This window comes from Dama dama, chromosome 20, assembly GCF_033118175.1.
Source record: "Dama dama isolate Ldn47 chromosome 20, ASM3311817v1, whole genome shotgun sequence".
Taxonomy (NCBI): Eukaryota; Metazoa; Chordata; class Mammalia; order Artiodactyla; family Cervidae; genus Dama; species Dama dama.
This window is the reverse complement of record NC_083700.1, coordinates 34,754,886-34,781,190: the sequence shown is the minus strand read 5'-3', so window position 1 is coordinate 34,781,190 and position 26,305 is coordinate 34,754,886. Positions and strand designations below refer to the sequence as shown.

Genomic DNA, 26,305 nt, shown 5'->3' with positions numbered 1-26,305 from the left:
TCAGAGAAGGCAACGCGTTCATTCATTCAATTAGTATGTACTGCCTGTCTGTTACATGTCAGTCATTTAGCTAGTTGCTGGAGAACCCCAAGTTAGTCAAGAACCTGCCTTCATGCAGTGTACAACAATTTCAAGATGGCAATTCTTTCTTGACATATTTTTAAATTAAAGTCTCTGTGCTGAAGGGCAGAAAGCACTAGCTCCAGACTCAGGAGCAGCAGTCAAGGGTCACCTATGGGGAAAGGGAGGCTGGACTGAATATATTAGAGTTTCAACATGGGTTCATTCCCACCTTGACCAAGGTCAACAATCAAGCAAAGAACCCTGAGAAAGTATGATGGCTCCTGGGAGATCATTTGGCCCAGAGGGTAATTTCTTTTTTTTTCCAGAGGGTAATTTCTATATATCTGCTGAAATGTCAAATTTCTTTAGGTCCCTAGGCAGAAAATGGGACAGACACACATGATTGAGAAGACAATCAGCAATTTCCGGGAGTTAGCTGGCTTTGAATCTTACAGGGAAGGAAAAGAATCCTTCCCTTTAACCAAGCTGGACCTTTGAAAAGACAACTCTCAAACTTTGTGAATGTCACAGTATAGACTATAGTCCCAGAACATACATTACCATCATCATTACCAGGCACTTTGGTAGGTCTGACCTGAGAACCTCCTCCAGACCTAAAAACAATCTGTTTGGGGTTCATAACGTTAGATGAAAAATATTTATCTAATATTTTGGATATTAGATATCTAACTTCCCTAGCATTCTAGCGGTTAGGACTCCATACTCTCACTGCCAGGGCTTGGCTTCAATCTCTTATCAGGAAACTAAGATCCCTCAAGCCACCTGGTGGGGCCAAAAAAGAAAAATCACTTGGAAGGTACAGTAAGGATTGTTACTTCAGGAGTATAAAACCATTTTGTGCTCATAATAAATAGAAAGATGGTTAAACTCTATGCTGCTGCTGCTGCTAAGTCACTTCAGTCGTGTCCGACTCTGTGCGACCCCATAGACGGCAGCCCATTGGGCTCCCCCGTCCCTGGGATTCTCCAGGCAAGAACACTGAAGTGGGTTGCCATTTCCTCCTCCAATGCATGAAAGTGAAAAGTGAAAGTGAAGTCGCTCAGTCGTGTCCGACTCTTAGCGACCCCATGGACTGCAGCCTACCAGGCTCCTCCGTCCATGGGATTTTCCAGGCAAGAGTACTGGAGTGGGGTGCCACTGCCTTCTCCGAAACTCTATGCTACCTCCCCACAAATAAATATCCATTTAACATACACACACTCCTATAGATACTTCCTTTATCTTCTTTTACTGTTCTGCCACTTAGTCAGGTAAACCTTATTTCCTTGGAACTAGATTCCTTTTCATGCTGCTTTAGGTTGCTAACTAGATAGATATTAAAAAATGTACTGAGGGCGACAATCTGGCGAAAATTTAAGACAGCTAGAAGATCTTTTGAATCAACTGTTAGATCCCATCATGCCTAGAAAAGCAGAGAACTTACAGTCACAACATGTTACTCAATCAAATTCCCCAATCATATGCTAGGCATCTCACCTTCGATATAGCTTGGACTGTCCAAAAGTCATAATTACCAGTGGTACATGGAAGGTGGTTAAGACTAGAATGATCTGGAGAAACAAAAGCATGTGGTCAATAAGAAAAATAATCCAATTACATGTTTGCAACATCTGAATATCAGAAAGATTGCCAATAATTCTGCCTCACAGTAGCCTATATTGTAATACATCTGAAAACCAAGAAGGACCAAGTGATTATGGTTTACAATGATTCAAATTCTCAGCTTATTTTGTTGAGATGGTCCCGCTGCCTACACCTGATGCAGTGTGAAACAGAGCTAATCAACTCCAAATAACAGTAAAAGAAGAATTTAACTATTTTGTATCCACATTATTCAAAGATATTCTCAATCAAGAATCATCTCTCTCTCCACTTACAAGGCTAGAACGAGGTGAATGCTCTAATAGAGGGTGCTATGTCACATCTGTCCTTTTCATCTCCCTGCTATTAGTTCTCCATGAAATCAAATTTTTAAATAAGTATTTTTCTAGAGAAAACATGCATGAAGATATGATTGTGACAGACTGGAATAAGAGGCTAGGGAGTCTCAAACAGCCATATAACAAGAAATCTTGGAGATACCAACTATCTTAGATAAAGTGATAAATCATGGGAAATAGGGAACAACTCAAATTTTAGAAGCAGATGAGACAGGCTTAAAGAAATTCCACCAGCAATTTAAAAATTAATAACTTGCTCTTTAGTATAAAAATTGTATTTCTTTCGGCTTCTGATATAGCCTCACGTGCCTCAGTGCTCTGCTATATACATTACTGGAATACTGGAGGGCGTGAGCTGTGGTCCCTGCCCTCGCTCAGGCGGGATAATAACAGAGCCAGGTAATGTCAAGCAAGCCCTGTTCAAGACCTGAGGCCAATGAATCCTCAGCAAACCTCCTACTGGGAGTCAGGTTACATGCTAGAAGGGTTAGGGAGAAGCTTACTGACTGTCTCATTCCCCCCGTCCTGGCAGTACCTACCTCCTTTGTGGTTGGGGAAAGGACAACAGATGGAGCTGAACAGTGATAAGCCCATGGCTGCCACAGTCCTTTAACACTAACTATGGTAAAGGATACAGGAACAATACAGTTCGGAGGGAAAATGCCAACATGTGTAATGTGCCATTTTCTGCTTCCACATAGAAGTTTTCCCAAGAATTGTAAGGCCCCCTTTTCACACAGCACTCTCCTCTTTTCTTCTTGCTCATCTTGATATCAAGCAGCCACCAAAGACTAAAAAGGTGTCTAGCTTGCTATTATGGAAGAAGGTGGTCACAAGATGTTCCCAGTACTAAAAGCAAAACCAAACCAACCACAGCCTTCTGGAAGTCTGTCCTACAAACATGCATTTCCTACAGCTGAAGTTGGAGACAATTTCAGAAGGTAAAACATTTAGCACTTAAACTCCCCCAAATCTACACCATCTTCTTACTAGGCTGAATCAACAAAGTCAAAACATTACTTACCCCAGTGCTGTCTCCAACCCAGGACAAGGATACTGAGCCACTGAGATCATCAAATACATGCTATAAGGGGGGAAAAAAAACTCATTTAGAAATGACATCTCCCCTTCAATCTTTGACTTCTTTAAATAACACAGACCACTATTACTTTCAAAGTAATTAGCTTTACAATTAAAAGGGGATATGGATTTCTGGAACAAAATTTGGAAGAGACAGCATTTAACTACTTAACCTGAATCACAAATAACTTGGAAATTTTAATTCTCTCTCACACAAAGTAAGCCAAGCAGATGAGTTCTCTTCACTGTACCAGATGGGGAGATGGGATAATCTATTTGCTTTCTCCAACAGAACTAAATATAAAGCTATAGAAAGTATTCTTAGGCTATTTTAAAACAAGAGATCACAGCCCACAATGACAGATATAATTGTAACCCAATCAGCATAATTTAAATTTTTCTAAGGAGCCTTCACAGTACAGCCAAATAGCTAATAGCTGGATTCCTTTTGTTTCTAGGCTAATACATCCAAATGACAAGGGAAAGAAGCAAGAGTAAATGCCCTTGTTTCACCTTTTTATTTAATAATAATAACTATAACAGTAATAATATTAATAATAATAGAACCACCTTAATAAAGTTGTGGTGAGAGTGAAGAGACAAAAAAGGGAAAGCTGGTATACTGTAGCCAAAATATGGTAATCATATTAAAATTCGTTATAATAATTATTGTAGGTCCTTTTGAGTTTTGGTTTTCCAATACTTTCTTCTCTATTTATAAAATAATATATATCCATTATAGAAAAAAGTAGATGATAATGTTGTTATTTAGTCGCTAAGTCCTGTTTGACTCTTTTGCGGCCCCATGGACTGGAGCCTGTCAGGCTCCTCTGTCCATGGGATTCTCCAGGCAAGAATACTGGAATGGGTTGCCATTTCCTTCTCCAGGGGGATCTTCCCAAGCCAGGGATCGAACCCAGGTCTCCTGCTTGGCAGGTGGATTCTTTACCACTGAGCCACCCGGGAAGCCCAGACAATAATAGAGAGAGACAACAAAGAAAATATAAATCTTATCACACAGAGCTACTCAAAGTTAACATTATGTGTATAATCTACTAGTCTCTATCACTTTTTTATCCGATAAAGAAATAATACCAAAAAGGCAACACTGGCACTTGGTAAAAACTTCTTACTACATATATTAATATTAGAAATGTATACAGTAAGAAGTGAAGTTCCTTCCTCTTCCATGCTGACCCAGAGGAGTCAGTAGTTTGCTGATGACTATGCTTTTCTTTTATGAAGACTTAAAAATATTACAAAGATTGTTAAAATCTTAAATATGCCTTGCCTTTCCAAATATGAGCAGTTCCTTAGGAGCCGAGGATATAATTTTTATAGTCGCGGTATGCCCTATGCCTACCATGATACTTTGCACGCTCAATAAGCATTTGTTGAATTATACATCCTTCCCAAACCACAAAGTTGATTCAAAATACAGCATGTCTATAAATGGTGGGATTCCAGCTGCATGGTCACTCAAGCCACCAATCCCAACAGAGATGTCTGAAGAAACAGAACTCACACATTAACTGTTTGGCTTATCTTCTGACTTTCTTTTGTGGTCCTGCTAGATGGGTCGCTAAATTCACCTATGCTATTTTCCCCTGTACTGTAAGTAGCTTTGAGGTCGACAGAACCTCTTGTACAATCTCTGTAAATAGTACACTCAGTGCCACAGAGACGGCGTGCTCAGTAAACGCTAGTTAACTCTCAGATGCTCAGAGCTTCTCAGAGCCGCTGCAGGACAGAAAGGCTATTCATACATGTCAGCTGGCCAAGCATCTGAGAAAAAGTAGGTCTGCTGCTAGAGACATCTGGAACCAGAAGCTTAAACACTGACACAGCAGCGCGTCTTCTAAGATACCACACAGAGCAAGACAGCATCTTCTCCTGAGTGAGGATCAGTGTCTGAAATTACATCAATGAGCTCCTTGAGGAGAAACAGGGATATCCAGAGTTTCCACAAATACCAGACAGACTGCACAGGCTAACAGTTATCTAAACAAAGGCTATCTTTCCAAGACAGGCTCTGGGCACAAGAGCTGACTAGGATAAAAAAAAATTCCATCCCTGGAGCTCTTGCTAGCTTGATCAAGCTTTCGCTTTTCAGGCAATGTTCTGCACACCTGGCCCAGCCAGCAGACACACTGGCACCACTCATATCTTCTATTGCTCAGTCACAGAAAGAGGAGGACTATTAGACGACACTAGCAACCCTCGACTTAACCCAAACAAAGCAAAGGATAGTTGACCTCATTCACCATCCAGAGTTTCTTCGGGAAAATGGAAGTGAAATTCATGAACTGTAATAGTGGCCTTGTGCTACCCTTAGTCTTCCCTTCCCAGCAACCAATCACATTTTACTTTTGAAAATGCATAAACTCACTGAGAAAACTCATCCACCTAGATAAAATGCAATTAATTTTTTATATTTCAGTCTACCAATCTTAGAGTGCTGTAAAAGAAAAAAATGAAATCAGATCTAACAACAGACCGAAGCTCAGATAGAAAGAAAATGTCATATGGAAAGGAAACAAATCCAGAAGAATTGGGGAACCAACACCACAGATTCAATCCTACCCCTTTAACAGGAAGATTACAGATGTCCAGGAAAAGTGTGGACAATCTGGTCAAGGTTAGGAGACAGAATTTACAAATGTCAGCAAAAGCCCATTAATTCTACTGCTTATTTATCATGTTTAATAAAATGTACATGTCATTCTACACTATGGTAGCATCCTAGACATTTCAAAACATGTATTACTTCTAATTATAGCAACAAGAATCATGCCTGCCTCCCTCATTAGATCTGAAGCCCATCTGGTGCAGGGACCAAGCCTATTCATTTTAACAACTGATACATAGCATAGTGTGCTCAGTTGCTAAGTCTTGTCTGACTGTTTGCTACCCCATGGACTACAGCCTACAGACTCCCCTGTTCATGGGATTTTCCAGACAAGAATACTGGAATGGGTTGCCATTTCCTCCTCCAGGGAATCTTCCTGATCCAGGGATTGAACCCATGTCTCCTGCATTGGCAGGCAGATTCTTTATTGCTGGCACAGTGGTAAAGAATCCGTCTGCTAATGCAGGAGACACAGGAGATGTAGGTTCAATCCCTGAGTTGGGAAGATCCCCTGGAGGATGGAGGAGAGCATGGCAACCCACTCCAGTATTCTTGCCTGGAGAATTCCATGGACAGAGGAGTTTGGCAGGCTAGAAAGAGTTGGACATAAATGGAGCAACTGAGCGTGGCACAAACAGCATAGCACATGGAAGACAATGAACATTAAAACTCATTTCTTAGAAGAACTACTTTCAGAGCTCTGAAAGGGAGGATAATGGAGTGAAAAGATGAGGCCAGATCCACTTAATTTCCTCAAGATAGAAATGAGTATGAAATGTTAAAGTTCTATTCTGAGAGGATTTCTGTTTCCAGCCAAGATGGAGTAACATGGATCAGATTTATCTTCCACCTGAAACAACTAAAAAAAAAATAAAATAAAAACCAACACAGAATATATAAAACAGTAGTTTTCAAGACACTGGACTTTTGGCAATGAAGGACAATGATCCCTGAGAGAGATCAGCAAATGATGGCCTACATCTGCCCTAGTGTACTGTCCTGAAATAATTTTCAGGCCATGGTACAGGGAAGGGGAGACGAGGCCGAGTCCAGAGGTCTTTCTCCCTTGAAGAGATGAGCTGACAGTCTGGGGAAGCCAAAGAGGCTGGAGTTCATAGTGAGGTGTCTGACCGAGGAGAGAGCTGTACAGAATGACTACAGTGGAGATCTACAGATGTGGGTTCCCTAACCACCCTGCCAAGTTTTCATCTGAGTACTAATCATCACATGAATGCTAGGAAACTACCAGAGGCCAGGGTAAAAATTGAAGGAAACAATATCAGGGCCTTATTCAGACCAGAAACAATTCCTGTTTCTAACAACCATACAGAAAACCTCATATTTCACAAGGAACTGGATAGAATAGTCAGAAAAGTTTTACCTTGGTAATCAAGAAAAAATTAACCCTAAACGCTATTCTAGTCTTGCCTAAAAAACTTAAAAACAAGACCGAAAAGGATCAAACTACTGTCAAGTAACCTAACCGTAACCCAGAACAAAGTTCAAAGATACTTAGAAGGATATTAAAATATATAGCACTCAAACAGATAAAATTCACCATGTCCAACAGTCAACAACAACAATAAAAAAATCCAGACATGCAAAGAAGAAAACAGGACCTATAATGATGAGAAAGATCAATCAAATTGACCCAGAAATAATACAAATAATAACATTAAGGACATTAAAAGTTATAATAATACTCCAGATGTTCACTCAACAAGTTAGAGAATAGACTGAGCAAAGATGAGCATTAAAGATATGGAAGAGCATTTAAAAAAACTCAAATTGGACTTCTAGAGATGAGAATTATACATCCTAGATGAAAATTACAATGAATAGGATTAACAGGGAATTAGACATTGCAGAAGAGAAGATTAATAAACTGGAAGCCATACCTAGTGGAAACTATCCAAAGAGAAACACAGCAAAAAAAAAAAAAGGCCAAAAATATAAATATTAACAGAGAATCACTAAGCTAAAGAACTTCAAGCAACTATACATAAACAAATAAATACACACACACATATAATTGAAGTATGGAAGATGTGGAGGGTGGAAATAGAAAAAATTGAAGAAATTATAACCAAAGTTTCCCCAAATTTAAACAAAAATATAAACCCAGAGATCCAAGAACCTCACAAACCCCAAGCTCAAGAAACACAGTGAAAACTATACCAGGGCAAATCATGTTCAAATTATTTAAAATTGGTGATAGATAAAAATCTTACAAGTATCCCGAAGAAAAAATGATATTACACACCGAGGAATAAAGAATCATAGAAGATCTCTCTTCAGAAACAATGCAAATCAGTGTATCAAAATCTTTAAAGAAATGGGGAAAAATTGTAAAGACAGAAATCTATACCCAGTGAGAATACCTTTTAAAAGGTCAGGTTTTAAAGAAGGGTTCTGTTCTGAACTTTTCCACTGCTCCTCAGCATTATATGGCAGGATTTTAAAGTTTATTTTATTGAAGTATAGTTAATTTATAATGTTGAGTTTAATTTCTGCTGTACATCAAAGTGACTCAGTTAAACATGTATATATTCTTTTTCATAATGGTTTATCCACAGGATATTGAATACAGTTCCTTGTGCTATACACAGTAGAACCTTGTTGTTTATCCATTCTTCTACAATAGTTTGCATTTGCTAATCTCAAACTCCCAATCTTTCCCTCCCCTGCTGTTCCTTGGCAACCACATGTCAGTTTTCCATATCTGTGAGTGTGTTTTTGTTTTGTAGATATATTCATTTGTGTCCCATTTTAGATTCCACATGTAATTGATATCATGGTATTTGTCTTTCTCTTTCTGACTTACTTCTCTTAGTATGATAATCTCTCTATCCACCCATGTTGTTGCAAATGACATTATTTCATTCTTTTTAATGGCTGAGTAATATTCTATCAGGACTGCCTAGGTGGCACAGTGGTGAAGCATCTGCCTGCCAATGCAGGACACACAGGTTCAATCCCTTGGTCAGGAAGATCCCATGGAAGATAAAACAGCAACACACTCCAGTATTCTTGCCTGGAATATCCCATGGACAGAGGAGTCTGGCAGGCTACAGTCCATGGGGTTGCAAAGAGTCAGACACAACTAAGTGACTAAGCACACACATATACACAATATTCCATTGCGCATATACATTTTCTTTATCCATGTATCTGCTAATGGACATTTAGGTTGTTTCCATATCTTGGCTACTGCAAATAGTGCTGCTTATGAACACAGGGGTGCACGAATCTTTTCAAATCATAGTTCTGTCTGGTATATGCCCAGGAGTGGGAATGCTGGATCATATGACAATTCCATTTTTAGTTTTCTGAGGAACCTACATACTGTTTTCATAGTGGCTACACCCCATATTGTGGGTGTTTCTTTTTGACAGCCACAAGAGAGGGACTACACCAGTGAAAAAGATTTGAAAGACAGCTGAAATCCCATTTTTCCATGTAAAACCAACCATTCTAGTTCCTAGTTATCAGAGCTTGAATGATCTCTTCTTAGGTATTACTTTCCACAGTGCTTATGGATGCTGCTTGTACTGTAAATTGTATAGTACTCTCAAAGTACTGTTGCTTGTACTCTCAAATTATGCTGCGACTTCTTAGATGGTAAATAGTATGAGCTGGTATTACCTGTCAGGCCTAGCCTAAGATCTTATAGATATTAAGTATTCCATGAATAACTCCATAAAAGTCTATTTACAAACCCTTGCTACCAAAATTGACCTGTGTGTAACTCCCCCGCAATGTGGTTTCCACCATTTCGGTAAATAATGGCTAAATAGGGTTTCTTCCCATGACCTTACTGCCAGCCAAAACATTATTAAACACTAGTGTGTATTCTTGAGTGTTCATATGTACAATAGTGACCTTATTCCACTCCTTCCACTGTGAAAGTGAAAGTGAAGTCGCTCAGTCATGTCTGACTCTTTGCAACCCCATGGACTGTAGCCTACCAGGCTTCTCTGTCCGTAGGATTTTCCAGGCAAGAATACTGGAGTGGGTTGCCATTTCCTTCTCCAGGAGATCTTCTCAACCCAGGGACTGAACCTGGGTCTCCCACATTGTAGGCAGACGCTTTACCATCTGAGCCACCAGGGAAGTCCTTCCACTGTAGTTACCATCAATTCAATATAGTCAAAAATTGGTGAAGTTCCCCCAAACACATCAAAGTGTTTAGAGACAATGGCCAGGAGTAGACTATACAGAAGAGAATTCAAATATTTGACTATGAAGAAATAAAAGTCTGTCCACTGAGATTTAAACAGGGCTTACGGAGGTGGGAACAGATTTAATAATTGTGGATATGGCAGAGGGGGTTGTGCTGGCAGAACAAACACAAAGATATAGGCAAGTATTTTGAAAAAAATTCAAAAGATAACACTGATAAAACATATTATAAAACATATTAATTTCACCAACTAGTAAAGTTCTAAGTATGTAGTATATCAAGTGAAAGTGAAGTCGCTCAGTCGTGTCCGACTCTTTGCGACCCCATTGACTGGAGCCTACCAGGATCCTCAGTCCATGGGATTTTCCAGGCAAGAATACTGGAGTGGATTGCCATTTCCTTCTCCAGGGGATCTTCCCGACCCAGGGATCGAACCCGGGTCTCCCACATTGTAGGCAGACGCTTTACTGTCTGAGCTACCAGGGAAGCCCATACAGTATATCAAGTACTTGTTAAATAAGAACTTCAAGATCAGGATAAACAGTTATGGTGGGGATGGGAGGATAATGAAAACAGAGAAAAGGAAATGTGTGTGAAAAGAAAATCACTTCTTGAAACACCCAAAGAAAACTGACACGATGCCACAGGATCACTTACTCACACAAGGAAGGTTTCCAACGGTATATACAGCAGAACATAATCAAGTAATAAGCTATGGTTCAACTGCTCTAATCAAGGCAAAGTAAGATGAATAAGAGAAATAAGAGCAGAGGACAAAGTTCTGTGGATAGAAAGAACTGAAAGGCAGAATAAGCCCTTTAGGAACAGAAAACCCCAAACTTCCGACACAGTATTTCCAATGAACATCCTATAATATGAAAATAATAAATATACAGAAACATTTAGGAGTTGAGGAGTCCAGCCAACAGTAGGTAGAGAATATACCTCAAGCATTGTTACAAAAAAAGATGTTATGTATTAGCTGTATACATAACAACTGAAATGGAAAAGGTGGCAGAGAGTTGAGGCCTGTTTTATTTCTGATAAACAATAGTTGTGTTGCCCCAGTGTAGTATGCCTAAGAGGTAGAGTATTTAGCAGAAAGACAACACTATCTGGCCACTACATATTGCTAAACAGCCAGCCAAATGTAGGCTCTAGAAGCAAGTCAGAATTAAGGGAAACCACGTAAACATGCTGTTTGTGTGATCAGCGATCCAAAACCAGCATCCAGAGGGACCGCAGAGTAAATATAGTAGTTCAGATTACATAATCATACCCTATCATAGAAAGCTCAGAAACCAAGAAATTTAAGACTAGTTATGTAAAATGTCAGCTTGATTCAATCAGGAGCAGATGAGCATGAAACTTAGCCACATCCAGTGAGAGATTTATTAATCCCATAGCATAGTTACTGGCACAGGAATAGACAAGACAGATCACTAGAACAAAACAAAGGCCAAGACTAGACAAAGTTTCTTTTAATGTATGATAAAGCAGGCATTTCAAATCATTGGTGAAAGAGAGTTGGTAAGGCTAGCTATTTCGAAAAAATAAAAAGCTGGATTCCTAACTTCCTTCCTACTACCCCCTCCCCCACACTCCAAACTAAATTCCACATAGACCAAAGATTTAAATACAAAAGGTTAAGCCACAAAAATCCTAGAAGTATGAGTGAATATTTTTACAAACTTAGAATGAGAAGGCCATTTCAAAAATGATACAAAAGTCAGAACCCTTAATATATCAATTACTTTGACTATATAAAAAAAATTAACAGCAAAATATTGAACATAACGTGGAAACAAACCTGGAAAAACTATCTGCAACACAACGAAAAGTTAACATACAAAGTGTTCAGGTCAATAAGAAAAAGACAAAGGCTTCAAAAGAAAATAGGTAAAACACACAAACAAGCAATTCACAAATGGACACAGAAATGACCAATAATGGTTGAAAAGTTATTCAATCTCACTAGTAATCAAAGAAAAAGAATGTGATAACATTTTCCACCTTTTGGAAAAGCCTGGCATCCAGGGAGTGGAGGAGACCAGAGTGCCTGTGTGCACTGTGGGTGGGAGTGGAGAATAAGCACTGCTGTTAACTCTTCTGGAGAGCTCTTTGGTGATGCCAATCAACTGAAAATGTCCAAAACACATGACTCAAGCAATCCCACTCAGGAATTTATCATCAAGGGATAATTAAACATCTTCACAGAAGACGTTATACACCTGCATGTTGACTACATCCTGCAGGCCATCTTCTGTGTTCAACGCCTTACACACATTATCATTTAATCCACATAACAACCCCATGTTACTATATCTGTATATTCTAGATGAAGAACTGACGCTTTGTTAAGTAAGTTATCTCAGGCAATAAAACAATATACCAGGTGTCACTGAAAATGTTCAGGTATTTACCAACTTTGAAAGGTTCAAAACATGTTAAGTAAAAAGCAGATTTACAGAATAGCAGGTAAAATCATGTGTTTATGTTTATGGTTAAAAACAAATTCTTCTAAATACTAACAGAAACCACCTTTTATTGGTAGAATTTATGGTGATGTTTCTTCTTTATAGTTTTTCCGGAGTGACTGGATTCCTCGCCACCTCATCATCTGTTGAAAAGATTGTGATGTCTAGTGTTCCAGGTGGAACTGATAGCCATATAATGACCCCAGCAGGGGAGCTCTGGGTAGAAGGGAGTCACTGATGGGCATTTATAACCAAGTTGGCTTCCAAGGACTCATTATGTTAGAAAGTAGGTGACAGCTTTCTGAAATACATTCACCTTGACATTGGATAATGCAAGACTCATCCACACATTTAATGCCCACCATTTAAAAGCCTGAGGTTCACACGTTTAAGAGACCATGAATGAACACAAATGTCCATTTCTACGCTCATCTGGCTCATCCTTAGTTCCATCTTGGTCTTCCCTGGTGGCTCAGTGGTAAAGAATCTGCCTGCAATGCAGGAGACCTGGGTTCAATCCCTGGGTTGGGAAGATCTCCTGGAGGAGGGCATGGCAACCCACTCCAGCATTCTTGCCTGGAGAATCCCCATGGACAGAGGAGCCTGGCGGGCTACAGTCCACAGGGTTGCAAAGAGTTGGACACGACTGAGTGACTAAAATTTAAAAAAAAATTTTTTTTCCAGTTTCACCTGGAAAAAAAGAAAGGCCACAAAACACAACATTCTTCACAGAAATAACTTTGTCTTCACATCTAATTAAAACTAGAAGTCTAATTAAATTACTGTTGCTATGGCTAGGAGAACTCACAGTTGGTCCCAGGAGTCACTGTAGCTTGGAAAAAAAAAACTTGGTAATGAGAAATCTCTGTCTATCTTTAGTTACACACCCAACCGAAAGTAAAATACTGAAAGAACTCACACCAGCACAACTGAACCTGGGTCAGTTTCATGGGGGGACCTGGTTTAAGAGCCACTTGCAGAGGAACAGCTTCTCTGGCAAATAAACAGGGAGTGAATGATGTCACCCTTCACACACATTCCTTCTTTCCACAAAAAATCTGCTTGCCTACCAAGTGCCAGACCCTCTTTCGGGCACTGGGGACACAGCAGTGATAACACACACTCTGTGCTTGTGAAGTTTGTAGTCTGTGAACACACTTAACAGAAGTCTAAAAATGAAGACTGAACATGCGAGATATTCAACCTACAGAAGACAACCTGTCACTGAAAATAAAACTGCAAAGGAGTGTTAAAACTTGTAACTAGCTGGTTGGGAAAGTAGGCACAAATCATTTTCTCTCTTGGGAATCTATTATATTTCCTCAGGAATAAAACTGTATTATGCTCCTTCACTCACTGGAATAATGAGAGTCAAATGAAGTAACAAGGCACTGGTGACTCCACAAAGGCTGAGAGTTGAAGGTTCGGGCTTCCAAACCCAACCAGGAAACACAGGGATAGACAGGACATAGTGATGTGTTAGAGAGGTCTGGGACAAACCCGGGCAAAGCTCTTGCGGGCAGGAAGAAAACCTTAACAGAATACAGTTCTATTAAATAAGGCACTGCCTAGGATCACACAACGTGAGCCAAAAATAAGATCACAAATGTTCCAGTTCTCCTGGAGACTATCCTTAGAAAATAAAAGGGCTAGACATAAAACAGCATACAAGCTTGCAAACCTACTCAATTATTCAGTTTCCTGGGAGGCTGGATGATACAGGAGAGAGCACTGGCTTAATACCTGGTCAACTTCTGGCTCTGCCAATAGCTCTGTGAATCTGGGCAGTGCAACCTAACTTCACCACCAAGGTGACGAAGCTGGAACAACAACATTTCTAATTCTTGTAAGCTTTAATATTCTATGACTCACTGATAATTTCACAACTCAGTTTGCTTTTCCACTGCTCTGTCTTCGTTTGGGGGAAAAAAAAAATCAGCTCCTTGTTCCATAGTAGTCTAGCGTCAACAAGAAAGGGCAACAATAATCCTGTATCTAGAAAACTCAACAGCCTGGTGGACACTCACTGAAAGGAAGCAAGGGAGAGAGATCTCTGACGCCACTGTCCATGCAATTAAAACCTATGGACTTGACAACAGCATCAAAACATGTGTATTATCAAGGGTGAAACAGATCACCAGCCCAGGCTGGATGCATGAGACAAGTGCTCGGGGCTGGTGCACTGGGAAGACCCAGAGAGATCGGGTGGAGAGGGAGGGGGGATCGGGATGGGGAATACATGTAAATCCATGGCTGATTCATGTCAATGTATGGCAAAAACCACTACAATATTGTAAAGTAATTAGCCTCCAACTAATAAAAATAAACGGGGAAAAAAAAAAACCTATGGACTTGACCACTAAGAAAAACCTGCAGACCATCACACTAAATCAGTTTGCTAAACCTGTTAGACTGTCTAAAATTAGTAATCTGTTTTCTTAGTTTACCGAAGCATCTTACAGAAGTAAAATTAAGCTAAGTAAAATTTTTTAGTTTATAGAAGTTAAATCTGGGGGACAGTGTTTCTAGAGATAGGAACAGCAGTGAGAAGGAACAGGATCTTGAAAGGGGACTATCATTTTTACAGGAAAAAAAAGAGTAAACTTCAGCAAGGCAGACCATTTCACTAAGCTTATAAATCTGGGCCATTCGAAATGGGTGAAAATAGCCCCACAAATCTCAACAGACCTTGAGGGTATTAATGCCACACCACGTTAAAATAATGTGTCGTGGTACAGCATAATTTAATCTCCTTAATAATCCAAGATCATACTGTTGACTAAGGAGGCAGAGAAGTATTTTAGAAAGATATTCATTAAAAGACAAACAACAAAAACTTTGGCACTTAAAAGGGTAGGCATAGTTTTTGAAAAATTCATTTTCATGGGATAATTCCTTTCTATTCATGCCTAATAAATCAGTTAAATTTCAAAACTGTTAGGACTTAATTTTTACCTCTTAGTCTCATTTCAAAGAAAAGGAAGTGATGAAAGGGTCTGCACCAGTTGCCAGCTAACTGAACCATAAAAGCTCATGGCTCCCGACAGGGTGTGGAGCCCAGCCCCTGACTCTCTCTGCGACAATCACACGGGCCTTCCTCCAGATTTTTGGAGGCATTATGCTCTTTTTAGCCCCACATCTGTGAACATGTTGTTCTTTTTGCCTGGGACACTCCTACAGGAAAAATTCTATTCATCTTTAAGCACCAGCTTAAATAATTTCTCAGAAGCTCTATCAATTGCTTTTTCCCTTCTTGGTACTTACTGTATTTGTAACTACATATTTGTTTAACGTCTGTTTTGTCTACTGGTCCATAAAGGCAGGGATCTTGTCTGTTGTGTTCTATATCAGTTCCCAGGACCCAGTACAAGGCCTAACATGTGGTAGGTGCTCAATAAAAAATGGTTGAATTAAAGAATAATAATAATATTGACTTTTATTGAGCACTCATGATATAAAACATCACTGCTACTTTATAGATGAAGGAAGATCAGAGAGGCTAAGTAATTTGCCCAAAGTTACACACCTGATAAGTGGCAGAGCAAGGATTCAAACGTCTGTCTGATTCCAGACTAAGCATTTGCTGACTACTCTTTCTCTAGCACTGTGTGAGGCAAAGGGTGAAGTTAAGGGGCATACTTGTACTATCTTTAAGAAGTCTATAATCTGAAGAATACCAATGGGATAAATGAAAGTAAATACAGAATTGAATGCTACAGTAAAGCGCTGGGTTACACAGCGCTGTTAAGTGCCATAGGAGAGAAGAGAAAACACCAAGCAGAGCTAGAAAGGCTTCAGACAGGAGGAATGCCAGGAGAACAAAGAAGCAACAGAGCGCATGGCAAGATAAAGCGACTGGTGAGAAGGTAACCTCAACTAGAGCAGAGAGTTAATGTAGGCCAGGAAGTGGGGCAACGCTACTTTAAAGAGATATGCACGTAATAAAAAATAATTCAATAATATTTCTCTTCTCCTTCATTAAGCTTTAGGTTTTTTAAAAAATTTGTTTTCGCTGTGCTGGGTCTTCGTTGCTGTGTGGGCTTTCTCTAGTTGTGGCAGCAGGGACTACTCTGGTTATGGTGCATGGGCTTTTCAATGCGATGGCTTCTCTTATTGCAGAGCACAGGCTCCAGGTCAGGCGGGTTCAGTAACTGTGACCCCTGGGCTCAGCAGTTGTGGCTCCCAGGCTCTAGAGTACAGGTTCAACAGTTGAGGCACACGGACTTAGCTGCTCTGAGGCATGTGGGATCTTTCTGGACCAGAGACTGAACCCATGTTTCCTGCAGTGGCAGGCAGGCAGATTTTTTACCACTGAGCCACCAGGGAAGCCCCAAGCTTTAGGTTTATCATGCAGTTTTATACCTACGGCTGATTCATGCTGAAGTATGGCAGAAGCCAACACAACACTGTAAAGCAATTATCCTCCAATTAAAAATAAATAAAAATTTAAAAAAAAAACCAGATACTTTGGATAGACAGTCTCTCCCTCATCAGACCCAGGTTCTTTTAAACTCCAAGTCCAAGAACATAAGTAGAACATACTCATTAATCCAGATTTGGTTCTTGTGAGTAACCATACTCATTCTCCTGGAATATTTCAGCTATGAAGAAAAATTTTAAGTGCATACACAAATACCTGAGCATCTAACTAGTAATCCGTTAGAAGCTTTGTGAAAATAATCATCATAAAATACCTTTAATAAAGAATGAATACACACCAAATCCTAATTAATCTTCACAAGAACCTTAAGAGGTAGGTATTTAATCTTCACAAGGACCTTACGAGGTATGTATTAGTATATCCATTTTATAGATGAAAAAACTGAGATTCATTAAGATTCATCTGTCCCTGGTCACCACTAAACTTTGAATCCAGGTCTAACATGAGATCACATTCCTTCCTAATCACCGCCTAAAAGGTGATTATCATATTAATATTACTTGTTAGTATCACTCATATTAACAAGCTAAATTTTGCTGTAATCATGAAGGTTAAAAAAAAAAAAAGAACACATATGCTTCTTACACTTCTGCCAATCTTGACTCACTCTCATTCTTGCCACCCCCGCCCTAGGGTGTCACTCAACTCTGCCAAGTGATGAAACCAAATACATTTATGCCGCATCTGTCTCCTTTTATGCACATGTTCCTTGGGAGCTGGTATTTACCAGCATCACTTGGCTGACAATTGGGCTCTATGGACACAGAAACAGATCAACAGGCTTACTAAGAAATGACATAAATCCTATATATATATGGTAGGATTCAAGGTTTTCAAAATGTTTTCTCTTCAAAGTCTTTTGATAATACTCCATTTTACATGATGGGGAGTTGAGGCTTAGAAAGGCTAATTGAGCTCTGTTGAGGGAACTATGACCTTTAGGAGCAGAGAGGAATTCACAACTACATGACTTACAGCTAGGGTCTATAATCTTGCCTTACCTCTAAAGCAAATGAATTGACTTAAAATATCTCTATGCAACCTTCCAGATGCAGCGCCAAGGGACATACATGTTCTACACCCAGCTCTTGGCCTGTAAGCAAGTTATTTAGCCTTGTTGGTAAGAGAGCTGACCAGCTAATCAGCCTAGCAATCTATGATTCAAACTGTTAAGCACATTATCAGCAAGAGTTCAATTTTATCCTTGTTGACAGATGTTCAGAAAAATCTGCTCACAGACTTCATTGTCTTCTAGCTCCTGAACTTCTCACCCCTGGGCCTTCTCACCTCAGGTCCCCCTTCAATAAGGTCCAGGAGTCCTGGAGTGTTCCTTGAAACCTTGAGCACTTCAAGGACAAAAGATGGTCTGCCCTGCCATCTGTCCTGCTCCGGACTGGACATACTCTTCCAAGACCACAGTAGTGGTCGAACTCTAAAAGGATAATTCCTCTTGGCTCTCCAATTCCACATCTGGTTTATCTAGCTCTAGCCTCATGTCAACCATTAACTGTTAAAACACTTTCCCCAGTAAGCACCATTAGCAGACTCCTTCCCCGTACTTCCTGTCTCTTTCTTTCCCCTACAGTGAGCTATCTTTTTAACTAGGTTTTTCTGGGAATCTCATTCATACTTATCAACTACTTCCCCCCAGCAGAAAGTCTCTGCTGATCATCCCCTGAGCACATCAAGGACTTCCCTGCCTCCAAGCCTTTACAGGTCTCCCTAAGAATTCCCTCCACACCTTGATTCTCTCTTCATCCATGAGGCCTTTCCAGACTACTGCATTGCAGTCATCATGCCTTCTTCTAAAATTCTTTCAAACTCTCAGCAAACCATCACTGAACAGCTAAATCCTTAAGATGACAACCATACAGATTTTTTTAATGTTTAACTTTTCTCTTGCACAGGCCAAAATTCCAAAAGTGTTTAAGTGAAGGATACCTACACAATACTTTACTTTTAACAAACATTTTGATAAAATTTCTTTTTTTTTTTGATAAAACTTCTTATTTGACCCTCCAAATAATCCTAAAGCTGACTCTCTAGTAAAATGAACAAACAACAACAAAACTATAAAGATCAGAGAAGTTAAGTGATTATGATCATACAATACAGTTATGAAACAGCAGAGTCAGGATTCAAATCTAGTATTGTGCTTAGTCACTCAGTCATGTCTGACTCTGTGATCCCATGGACTGTAGCCTTCCAGGCTCCTCTGTCCACGGGGATTCATTCTCCAGGCAAGAATACTGGAGTGGGTTGCCATGCCCTCCTCCTTCCCGACTCAGGGACTGAACCCAGGTCTCCCACGCTGCAGGCGGACTCTTTACTGTCTGAGCCATTGAGGGAAGTCTGGGTATTAAGATTTCTTTTTTGAATTTTGTATATAACATGCTTATGACGGGAATCCCTTTGACAAAGAGCAGGTACCAAATAAACATTTGATCTGAATTATCTGAGAAGTACTAAAGTTAGTTAAAAATTTCCTTCCCAGTTCAATTTCTCTTGGTACTTCAGGATGATCTTACTGTTGACTAGATTTGCAAATAGGCTCAACTATAATATTAGAACTTAGTTTTTTAGAACATTCAGGAAAAAAGAGCAAAACTCTTAACAAAAGCAAACATGAGAGATACATAAGCCCTAGAAGGAAAAAAACATACATTTTCTTCTAACGAAGAAGAAATCTAAATCTAAATCAAGCCAAGTAATCACACGTTAAGTTTCTAACTAGCACAGGGCTGAGTATATTTATGGAAGGCTGACCATCTATTTTCAAACACACAAGCAGCCACTACAAAAAGAAAAAAAAAAAGGCCTCATTTTTGGCAGAGTACTGTAGGGAAGGAAAAGGAAAACAAATTTATTGTTAGCTATCTATTTGGTTTGCTTTTGGACTATCCAAGCTAGTAGCTTTGATTAGCATTAGATTTTTTCCAATTAACAAAGAACAATAAAGTATTTTTGCCCAAATAAGAGTTAAATTTCTCATAAATATATGGACAAAAACACGCCCATTATCTTTAAGAACACTCTAATTTCACTGAAGTAAGCTCTGGAGGTGGTAACAAATTACCCCAGATGTGAAATCCAGGCCATGTTCAGCTGGGAAGCAGAACAGCCACAATTTGCTTCTAAACTTGGAATCAACCAATAAACATTTGTGATCACAACCTCTGGCCTCTTCTTCTATATGAACCACAGAATTTATTAGACATTTTCAATCTAGTCCAAAACTTCTCATGTTGCAGATGAGAAGTTGAGGGCCAGATATTGAAATGCAAAACAGAAAATAAATTACATTCATAGAAAACTTTCTCAGCAAAACACCACGGGCTCTGAATGGAAGATTCTGTCTTTGCTATGGTTTCCTGAGACTGGGGTTGAGAACAGAGAAGGAAAAATAGCTCCAATCTTAAAAAAAAAAAAGAAAGAAAAAACAACCAAAACACCCCCATATGTCCAGCATTCACCTAACAGCCTCTACATATATGAAGAGTCTATCATGAAGATTCATCCAACCCAGCTAGCTCAAAGCCACATACTATTAATCCAACCTTGACTGTAGTCACCACTACAGTGTCAGAAGGAAGAAAAACAACCACAAACACCTGCCTAGAACAGACTGAAATTGACCAATTTGTTCCTCAAGCGCCATTACTCCTCAGAACCACCTACATACAGATCAGTGAGGCCACAAAGACAGCAGGTAAAAAACACGTTTTCCACTAAGTGTTTAAAAAGGAGTATAAGATACAACAGAAACACTGGTTAGAAAAAGATAATTAAAAAAATTTTTTTTTTTTTTTTAGAAATTTACAAATGCAGTATCTGTTTCATAATATTTTTGGAGCCACTGACACACAGCCTTTTGCTAAAAAGGCTGTATTTTTAGTTATATGTCAAATTTGATATCTGGTCTACCTTAACTTCTGGTCTAACTTCGCTTCTAATTGTATAAAACATCTGCACTTCGTTTCTCCAGTCTCTAGGCACAGTCCACTTTCTAAGAAGAGAGAACTTTGAGGAGTAGGAAGGGAGGAGGAAGAGGAAATGTGATTCTCCTGATCTGACCACTACAACTCAGCATTAAGCACTGCTCTTTCTTTGAGGATCACAAAAGAGTAGCAGGCCAACTAGGACAAAGTTGTGGGGCATGGTCTCTGTAGTCACTCCCTGAGAACCCAACTTTTACTGGAAAGAGTTGATTTGAAATCAGGAGAGTGCAGAAGAGGCTGTTAACTGCTTCTGTGAACCTAACACAAAATATCAGATCAAAACAGCAGGATGAGGAGCCTATTATTATCACCATTACAAAAAGAAAATTGCCAGTAGAAACTGACCAGTGTTTTTAATCTTCTAATTAAAAATCACTATGCACAGAGTCAAATACTTGAGTCAGCAGAGAACTTACCTAATTGTTACCCTGTATCCCCTTTGAGCCATTTATTCTATGTGGCTAGCTCTCTACCCTCAGCTTAAACAAACCTCAGATGATAACTAACCCTTCCCCAGATAAGTATACTTCATCAACTTGGCTGACACTGCTAACTGAAATCCCCAACATAGAAGTCATTTTAACATGTCCTAGGGGTTACAGGTCTGATGGATATACTGTATGGGTGCAGAATCCTCAACAGGATTTTGCTCATTCTGCTCAAATAGGACCAGGAAGGAGAGCCTAGAGAATTCCTATTCCTTGACCTCAAAACGAATGGATGAAACAGGGCTCAAGAGAAGATTAACTAGAGGGTGAGGGTGGGAGTGCTGGGGAAGGTAGTATAAAGAGAGGCTGGGTACTGCAATAAAAGAGGCAGTTAGAAAGTTTCAGGGCAGTTAAAGGCACTGACCTTCAGATTTCCGGGTGTGACAAAGATCCGCAACAGGCTAAGCGCAGCCGCTCCGTAAAGCCTCCAACAGGCACATTCAGTCCTGTCAGCCTGGACTCAGTCCTGCCAGCACCAGCAAACAAACACACGCATTCTTCTCAGAACTGACACGCCATACAACAGGGCCTCACTACAGGGCCTGTTTTATTTAAGAAACCAGACGCTTTGATGTTGGGGTAGAAGTTGTGAAGTTACACGTAAAGAAACAGTTAATGACAGGAACAGAAGGACAGAGAATGAACCACAGTTCCTGGCTTTATTAATCCTAAGTGTGAAAAGTTTTAAGGAAATTGTCAAATGGTCTGAACTCAGGAATGAGAAGTAAGGAAATTATGTCAGCCACCGCCATAACTCTGGCCAAGGCATTTCATCTGTTTCTTTAAGACAGAGTTTCAGGCCTAACCTCAAAGGGGTGCTTATAGAAGGAATGTTTTGAAGCAATCCAACTTAGCAACCAACATTAATAAAATCTTCTAGGCTTGCTCAACTTCTCTCTTGCACAAAGGTTATAAATGTCATGAACACTCTAAGCATTTAAAGGAAAGAATCAGTTAAAAGTGTGTCATGAAAAGAGTTTGGGGTTAAAGGCAAAGGGAAGGTTATTTATTGAGTCTAAGAAGAAAAGCATTTATAAACACACACACACACACACACACACTTAGTTGCTGGATTTCATGACTGAAGAGACCAAGTCTATATAGGTCATTACAGCACAAGGTCTCCTAAAACTTGAAGAATATAAAAGCACTCTCATGCTTTAGTTCTACTTTGCTTTCTAAAGATTAAACTCCAGCATAGTCTCACAAAGCTAAACAGGCCACAGGAACAGGTCTAGGAGGTATGCTAAAAACTTTGAGGCTTTTCGTTCTCCAGTTTGAATTATCTCTTCTTTGTATCTTGGCATCTCCAATATCTAACACATCTTGGACAGTGGAAGACATTCACCTACATTGATTACATGAAGGAGGCTTGACATGAACAGCAGGTTATCCCTATAACAAGTAAGAAGAGAACCAGGAACTTTTGATTCTTCTTAGGAACTGAACCCTGTTATCTTACAAAAAACTACTCTAAATGGCACTTTCTCAGTTGTACAAAGTATACAATATTTCTAATAGGAAGTTAGAAAGTTGTTCAGTCATGCTGATACATTTATTTCACACTGTCTATAAAGGCTCTCACAACACTAGATCTCTTCAACAGAGTTCAGGATGATTCATTATGACTTCTAAAAATATAGAATTGCAAAGCAGAAGAGACCACTACATAACAATTCTTGGTTAAGGTGGGTGCACCACTAAGAACTGCTTTATTCAACTATTTCTAAGGTGATTATTATTAACAGTGGCTCCACTTACATATACATGCTATAAAAAAGATGGGATTCTGAAGAAACTGTAGACGATTAAGAAATACAAAAATAGTTCTCTTAAAGAAGGTCTCTGAAAGAAGACTTAAAAAGCAAGTTTTAAAAAAAAAATCACTGGAAAGAGTAACTAAATAAAATGAAAGAAAGGGGGAATAAAATATATATATATAGAGAGAGAAGAGAGACTCCAAAGAATGAGATTTCAGATCTACTCTTGAGTAGATCTGGCCTAAGCACCTCCTGAGCCAGTTTTTTTTTTTTTTTTCAACCTCTTGCTTTAGAAATCAATATATTACAAATGACTTATCAATTCAAACCAACCAGGGAAGACTCTGACTAAAGGAATAAATCCAGGAGCAGCAGCAGGTCCTAAAGGTAGGTCAATCAGCAAGAGAAGAATCCAAATATGGAGTAAGAATGCTGTGTCTGGAATAAGAATGTTGTGTCTGGCTGGCTCAAGGAAGGAAGTGGTCCCGTTATAAATTAGGCATTGGTGTTGTAAAGCCTTTCTCCACTCCCCACTGTGAGATGGAAGTCTACAACATTCTTCTTTTCCTTGTCAAACAGGAAGACTTCCCAGTACTCATTCTGCCCTATGTGCACCCAACGTGTCCCACAGGTCAGCATTAGCTTGGCCACCTTTTCACAGCTGTTGCTGTGAAAAGACAGTCCAAAGACTGCATTTAGCAACAGTTTTCCCTGACTGCTTGTGCTTTGGCTGAAATTGTCCTGAGTCCCCAGAACAAAGAATTCTGCACAGATAACTTAGTCCAGGCAGAGGAAGAAAGATCAAGGGGAGACTGAAGTTGGGCTGATCCAGAATGTGGTTCTACAAAGACAAGTGCAGTCAGCCACTCACTTCTGTCTCCCCACTGCAACTCTCTCTGAAAGAGGAAGAGATATAACAGAGAAAATGCACTGAACTGAAAAGACATTATGCAACAAATAAATCGTTAATTCTAGACAAAATACGAGGAAGATGCCCAGGTTGCACTAGAGCAAGTAGCCAGGACACTGACTACTGTCAATCCAGCAGTGTGCAAAGGTTGAGCTGCTTGTCCCCAGAGACAGAACCGTCACAATTTCTAAAGTTTTCGTCTAAGACCTGGCTCAAAGGAGAATCTCTGCAGTGTTTCTTCACCGTCGAAAACCATTGTTATAACAGTATGGAGACATCCTGGTTACAGTCCAACACCAAGACAGAAGACCAAATTGAAGGCGTAAGACAGATCACATACTGTAATCCCACAGACAACCTTGTTCCTTTAGCTATTAAAATACACACAGAAACCTAATTACTGCTTTGGTACTGCTGAACACCCGCGACCGACCCTCAAAGTTCTGACCCCACGAAGACACACCTTTGCTTCTGCGCAGCCCCAACTTCTCCAACCATTTAAGAGGTAATTAACTCCTGCAGCTTCCTGGGGGGGGGGGGGGGGCAGCGTTACTCGATCCTAATTATTCATACAGACAGAAAACAACAACGCTCGACAGATTTTGACAACTTAAAAAAAAAAAAAAAAAAAAAGAATGCTGTGAAAGTCTAAGCCGGCCTCCCCTGTGACGAAACATAGCCGCCTGGGCCGCGACAACCGAGGGTCGCTCCCCCGGCCCGACTCGGCCCTCCTGCCGCCGCAGTTTCGGGGCCGCGGCCCGGTGAGCGCGGGCGCCGCGCGGCCGGGGGTCGCTTCCTCGGGGACGCGAGGCGCGCGGACAGAGAAAGAGGGGCCGGTTGCGCGCGCCTGGCGGGCGGGCCTCCGGGGGTACGAGGGCCGGTATCTCGCAGTCCGGGAGGTGGCCGGACCTGGCGCCCGCTCACCTGGTGTGTGTTGTTAGCCAGCCTGCTCACGAAGTCCTGGACCCCGCCGCAGTCTTCGTCCTCGCCGGGCGCGCTGCGGCGCCAACGGCCGCCGCGGGGAGCCGGGCCCCCGGGCGCGGCCGCGCGCAGCCCCCAGCTCACCCCGACGGGGCCGGACCAGCTCGACAGCGGCGCAGCGGGCGGCGGCGGCGCGTCCAGCCGGTCCTGGCCGAGGGTCGCCGGCGGCAGCAGCTGGAGGAGGAAAAGGAGAAGGCCGAGGCCGTGGGGCCAGCGCCAGAGGCTGGCCGCAGCTCCCCCGGGCCGCTCCATCGCCGCCGAATGCCTACGCCGCGGACACCTGCAGCCGGGCGCTCCCGCCCACCCCCGCCGGCGCCGCGCCACACCCCCGAGCCCGAGCCCGGCGCTCCTTGGATACGCGGAGCCGGGCCTCTCCGCCCCCATAGGCTGGCCGCTTGTCCTTCTTCCCCAGCCCACTGCTCATTGGCTCGCGTCGCCTCCGGCTTCGGGGGTCCTGGATTCGGATGCCAAGATGCGGGACTGATTGGCTGGAACGTGGCAGAGACGGTTGAGGTCATCCCCCGCTCTCCCCGTGTCTCCAAGGCCGGGCTTCCAGAGTTAAGAGGCGCTTCCTTCCTTCACAAAAATCCCCCGCGCTCCGTGACGCCCTGACCCCCCAGTACTCTCTCTGGCACCCTCAAGTTGGGCTGGGTTGGTCTCCTCTTCTCCCCCAGAGACACCCCTAAAATTCCTTTGGGTTGCGGCAGCGCCTGGAAAATTTTCTCAGGGAATCCCTGAGCTCGCTCATCTGGAAAACGGGGCTCCTTCATGAACCGGTGCTTCTGGTTTTTAACCCCTGCACTTTGGAGCGCCCATTGTCTACTGCAGCAGCCGCCTTGCTGACAGAAGTGAATGCGAACTGTGTGGGCTGAATCTTGTGAGGCACATAGACATCAGGACACCGTGACTCACGCAAGCCTGGTGAAATCTCTTCTCACTCACCTTTCTTTCAGGCAGGGAGTTAGGCCAAAACAGGAATTACTTATTGGTTTTCCTGGGGTTGGAAAGTAGCTTAGACGTTAGGGGCAGGTAAAAGGGTGCAATGCAGGTAAAAGGGTGCAATGCAGGTAAAAGGGTGCAATATAATTGCCCAGTGCCTACTTTAGACATTATTGCGTAAATGCACATTTATCTTTATCAAAGTACTTTAACCCTGCAGTGAGTGCAAGGCACAAGTTTGATTTTCAATATATGATATCCCCTAATTTAGCATCCTGCCTCCAATAAATAAAACAAAATCCCTAAACTGTTGCCTTTATCGCAGAAACTGCACACATAACTTTATTCTGGAACATGCAGTGCAGGTAAAACCAGTTCTGGATTTTCTCCTTACT

At 41.1% G+C, this 26,305-nt stretch overlaps 1 protein-coding gene across 2 annotated transcripts in view; it reads right to left on the bottom strand.

Annotated features, from left to right (window-relative positions):
• Positions 1–25,238, bottom strand: part of SORT1 (sortilin 1) — a 64,326-nt gene extending 39,088 nt beyond the window's left edge. The window contains exons 1-3 of one of the 2 annotated variants that reach the window (XM_061121228.1): positions 24,915–25,238; positions 3,049–3,108; positions 1,561–1,634 (exon numbers count right to left, since the gene is read on the bottom strand). In XM_061121228.1, coding sequence (XP_060977211.1) covers positions 1,561–1,634; positions 3,049–3,108; positions 24,915–25,223 — 443 coding nt within the window. In that variant the 5' untranslated portion in view covers positions 25,224–25,238. Of the gene's footprint in view, positions 1–1,560; positions 1,635–3,048; positions 3,109–24,914 lie in introns of those variants that run through there. The other variant, XM_061121229.1, reaches the window with a different exon arrangement.
• Between the last annotated feature and the right edge of the window lie 1,067 nt (positions 25,239–26,305).